The sequence below is a fragment of the Nymphalis io genome, chromosome 14 (assembly GCF_905147045.1).
Source record: "Nymphalis io chromosome 14, ilAglIoxx1.1, whole genome shotgun sequence".
Classification (NCBI taxonomy): Eukaryota; Metazoa; Arthropoda; class Insecta; order Lepidoptera; family Nymphalidae; genus Nymphalis; species Nymphalis io.
This window is the reverse complement of record NC_065901.1, coordinates 7,355,955-7,361,387: the sequence shown is the minus strand read 5'-3', so window position 1 is coordinate 7,361,387 and position 5,433 is coordinate 7,355,955. Positions and strand designations below refer to the sequence as shown.

The window sequence follows — 5,433 nt, the reverse complement described above, 5'->3', positions numbered from 1 at the left end:
ATTAATGTTTAAAAAACTTAATTAGAATCAGATATGTTATAAATAATTAATTACAATAATGACAGTAATCATCGATAATATACGTATTATTTCTAGAAGTATTTGGATTGATTAAAGAAATGATTTAATTTTTTACTTAAAATTATTAAAAAACTATATACATAATATATAATACTTTTTATTATAAAAGATAGAAATTAGATTATTAAAGATCTTATAACAATAATAATAACTGATTAAGCTAACATAATAAGCAGAAGCTATTTGAATCAAATTTAAATTAAAAAAACATTTTACAAAGCAAACTAATATTTATAAAAACATTTGTAAGCTATTTATTTTAAATTTAGAACAATATGATTTTCATATAAATTATATAATTTTTTACTGTTGTCAATTGGGTTCTGCTTACTTTTAATATTTGAACAAATATGACAACCCAATAAAAGATTATATTAGACATTATATTCGTTGTTCGTATATTTATATAGGTTTATCATTAGTATATTTCTTCTATGGAAGGCATTATTTGTTCAGGAGCTTGTGAATCGTCGATTTGACGTTTCCTAAATACGGGTGCAATTACTGTCTTTGTCACATCGGACACATTCTTTTTACTTTGTTCTCTTTTACTTTTCTTATTCTTATTTATTTTCGTCTTTGATTCATTTAAAATTAAATCAGCTTCTAACGTTTCGCATGGATAATATTTTTTAACGCTATACACCTGACATGTTGTTGTTTTATTCGTGTGTTGGTCCGATAACACTTGCTTATTTGTTTCTATTATCTTTAAAGCAAATATTCTTTCGTTCTCATTATATTTGATAACCGTTACTAATTTATTATTTTTTGATTTGGATTTTTTTGTTCTCTTATCAACTCTTCTTTGTGAGTTCGCGTTTGTTTTCCTCTTATTGCGTGTATTTATTTTTCGAGTAACGAATTCATTTCGAAAATTTTCTTTCTTAATAAAGTCGATATGATTCTGTACTTTGTGTGATTTGATTGCTCGTTCCATACAATTAAGGCAACTTTTGCAAGTTGCATCCATAAAAACAGATTTTAGGTCGCTTATTTTGTTCGTTGATGAAGGTACTTTTATGGTTACAATGTGATTTTTATCCATCGAAAGCGTTTTGCTTAAAATGCTAGTCTCATTTATTCCCGTAGACATAATACTATTATTACCTATAAATGCGAAAAACGTAAATTAAATAAAAATATTGCTCAATTAGGTTACTTTTAAAGAAATATTTAAAATGACTAAAATTTCATGAGCAAATAACACGGTAAAACGCAAAGTGTCAAAACATTTTAATTAAGTCCTCTCGAAATGTAAGAAATTTAAAAGTAAATCAACGTAAAGCATCTCTCTCACCTAACGCTTGCGGCACGAGCGTTACTAGTGCACATAACAACAGAGAACTCATTAGTTCCATTTGCACGGTCCTCACTCAGAAGGTGTCTTCACTGTAGCTGACAATCTCCTTACAAAAGTACACTAACAAGCTTCGTTACAGCGCTGCGGAGTTTTACTAAACGCACACTATGTTGCTCAAGCGCCGTCTTATCGTCTCGACTGCCGCTTTAACCCCCGTTAAATGTTCACAAGAGACCCTCAGTTTATCTCGGAGGACTCTCGCGTTTATTACAAAACAATTTTTCCCTTCTGCGAACCGTCGTTCTAAGTAACTTTCTTAAATAATACTAATTTGAAACTTTTTATTCGATATATTATACTTTGTGTTTAGATCTTTGAACAATGTCGTTTCAAGACGTGAGATGGGACTTATATGATCTTGAATTGTAGCGTTCAGCACGTATGCGCTTAATGTTTACTCAAGTCAAGGTGTTTACATGAGGGTAGCCATTCGACAATCGAATGTTTGACTTCCTCTAGCCTCGACTTCGAGCTATTGTGATCGTGTTTATATGTTTATGTTACGTGAGCGATAACAGGACAGTTGCATCCATGTAATACCAAATAATAATACAATATCTTTACACAGAAAACCCAAACTAGCAATGAAATATGTATAAAATATCCTAACCTCATACAAGTTATACAGTTAGAGAGTAAGAGAACGAGCCTAAAAGACCAAAACCTCGTTTGTATCGTTTTATATGAACTTGAAGGATATATTCAACTTCGTGTAGCGCCAATGAAATTATCATAAAATATTTCGTAGAAATGTAGCGGAGCAAAAAAGCGGACAGACTTCTTTTTCATAAGTTATCTCGTTACTCATAAAGATGTGACTTTTATGACAGAATCGGACTTTTAGGTCATTTGTTTGGAAGGTAAGAATTTGCCATTTTCATTTTCGTATAAGAAAGAAATACGTTCACTTTAGTAAGTGTATAAAAACACGTCTCGAATGACATTGAACCTTAAATAATATATTATCAAATAACAACTCGTTTATAACAACGTGTTTATTTTATAGCTGCAGAGAGAATTATTGTACAAATTTACATTTTTCATAGTGCCCTGCAACTGATACTGTCAATGCGTACGCAATAAAATTGTGAAAAATGTTCAAATAGGTCTAAACTTTGGCATTAGGCCGGCAGTTTCACACTCAAAATAACGATGACTTGCATCACTTAAATATAATACATTTATTTATTGCGGAATATATAATATACGCATTTATACTACACCGAATCTGTTGAAATTGAACCGAATATTATTAATCGGACTTATAAAATGCTACTTACAACTAATCTTGATAACGATAACTAAGCAGAAAATATGACAGAGTCGAAAATATGAAATCCTTGTTATAAACGAATAGGAATTAAAATTTTATCTTATTATTTTGTGTACTTGTACCTATTTCTATCAATACATTTACTATTTTTAAATAAACCTCGATAAAGTTACCAATCATCGAAACAATCATCCAATACGACGTTGATATTATCTTACATTTATTTATATAAATATATGTATAAATTATTATTCACCTCTAACCTGATATCCTAGTAAGACGAAGGTTACAGCCTCATTCTCAACGTTACATGTCATGAAAATCCCCTTGCATGCATCATTTTACAGTCCATAATTATGTTTATATAGCATAACTATTTTTAAGCTTTTGTTTTTTTTTCTTTGTTACTTGTATTTTATTGTCTTTTTTTCCTTTTGAGTGTACAAAAAGTTATTAAAAAAAATAAAATATAAAAATCAAACATTCATTACTTATATATTTGAAATCCCTGTTCTGCTAGTTATTAATGAATTAAATTTAAATGCGAAGTACGTTTTTGTAAAAGGATATGATAAGCTTGACATTCCTAGTAAAGTTTGTCTAGACGTGTCATTTATTATTAAAAGCATCCGCTGTTTAATCGCGTAGCGCGTTTAACTTAATTCTGACGTAATTCTATTAGACAGTCTAGCATCATATAAGTTAACTAGATAGTTGCATAAACATAAAAACAATTTATTTTAGTTATGAACGTTGTGTGTTAATTAAACAATACTGTGTCTTCTTCTTTCGAATGTCAAATTAATAATGACAGAAAGAGAAAAGCAGTGTTTAACTAAATAATCGCTAAACAACGATTATAAGTAATGCTGGTAAGGTTCTTCTTTCAATATGTTATTTTATTTGTATGTATTTGTTTCGATTGATGTAAAAATTAAAATCATTTGATACAGATCTTTCTTTTTATGATCTTATTTTTTATATAAATTCAGGATAATTGTTGTTTTTATGTTGCACATTTTTATATTAATTATTTACATTATTATTGTGCTTTCAAAGAATATTATGCTGCCAAGGCTAATACTATAACATATGTCACATAAAAACTTTGTATCTAAGACAATTGGAAATATCCAAAATCTCTACACAAAAGTCAAAATATATTTTGCATTCAGAGAATCATTACCAAAATGATTTTATTTAAAATAAAAATACATGTCTTGAATATTTTCGAATAACTACTCGTATTTATATAAGCAATAAGCGTAAAATGCTGATATATCATAAGCTAATAATTATTGTTATACACTGTTATGTTTTTTATGTATATACAAACTCTACTGTGTACCTTTAACATTAACGGTATCTGGGATTTGTATGGGATAAAAACAGCAACAATAATCGGAATTGAATATAAATAATAAAAGTTAACGTCAAGACTATACAATTAGTAAACAATCTCGCACTAGACACATTGCTTATAGCAAAAGTCACATAAAAAGCGAGCACGCAATCGGAAACCGTCTCTGGCTAGTTACCGTTTTAAAATCTAAAAGTATGCTCATTGTGTAATTGTCAAAAACGTTCTTTCCTAATGACACTGACGTAGTCCGGTATATTAACAATTCGACTGAACATTTTGCGCTTAGTATAAAATTTAGAAGGTTAATAGATAAATTTAACAGGCAAAATTCCGTGCAATATTTTGACATTTTATAATAACCTTGCAACATAAACACTAAATAATGTACTTACCATTCGAAGGAATAGAACCCTTACCAACAAATTTCGAGATTCCGTGAGAGCGTTTGATTTAACATGTTTTGAACGATATATTATGTATGTATAAGGCTTTATATGTGTCCGTGAATGTTTCTTTTATTTTAAATATTTTAAAATCAAATGCTATCAACTCAAAATCTTGCTCATTTTAAGTAGTGGCTATTAGTAAGTTACACAAACCGTTTTTTCTGGGGTATTCTTCAACACGGCAAAAATACATACGCAATAATTATTATTATATAAAGATTATAAAATTCTAAACGCGTATTTTTAATGTATAAGTAATAAAATTACTTTTATATACATTAATGAAATAATTTAGAATAACAACAATCATTTTAAGAGACAAATTACGCTTCGTTTTTATATTATAGAATACAGTATATGTATACAAAGAGAGCTCGTTTTCTGTGCACGTGTAAAAATACAGTCTATTAAATTAAATAAATTTCCCCAGGCCAAACTACGCGTTCCCAGCGGCTTGAACTCATTTCGCTTATCGGTCGCTTTGATGCCTACCCGTTATCTGCGAACATAAATGAATGCATTTTTATTAAGAATTTTCGTTGGCATTAACACTTTTAGCTATGCAAAATTTTTAAAGAGTTTATAGTAAACATTTGTAGGTACTTTTTGCGAATAAATATTACTTTTAGAGATGACTCAGTGGTTGGAATCTATATTTCAAACCCAGGTGAAACCCACGACGTTATCGTTTGTGTGTGATTTTATACCACATTTGTATCCAACAACCTGAACAAGAGCAGCGTGGTATAATAAATTCCAATCTCTTTTTAATTAAATAGGCGTCTTTTTTCCCGTCAAGCTTATTAATCTATGCTGTCTGTTATTCTTATACTTTAATAATATTTTCGCAACAGTTATACCGCGATACAAAAGTTAATGAACTCTTCTTCGTGATGTCACGAGATGT

General features: G+C 29.2%; 1 protein-coding gene across 1 annotated transcript; it reads right to left on the bottom strand.

Moving 5' to 3' along the window:
- Positions 1–664: 664 nt before the first annotated feature.
- Positions 665–1,442, bottom strand: LOC126773501 (uncharacterized; the record flags this gene model as incomplete). Its single annotated transcript, XM_050494452.1, has 2 exons — positions 1,382–1,442; positions 665–1,191 (listed from the first exon to the last, which is right to left on the bottom strand). Coding segments are annotated over exons 1-2 (588 nt in total), but the record flags the coding sequence as incomplete, so codon positions are not given.
- Positions 1,443–5,433: the final 3,991 nt, after the last annotated feature.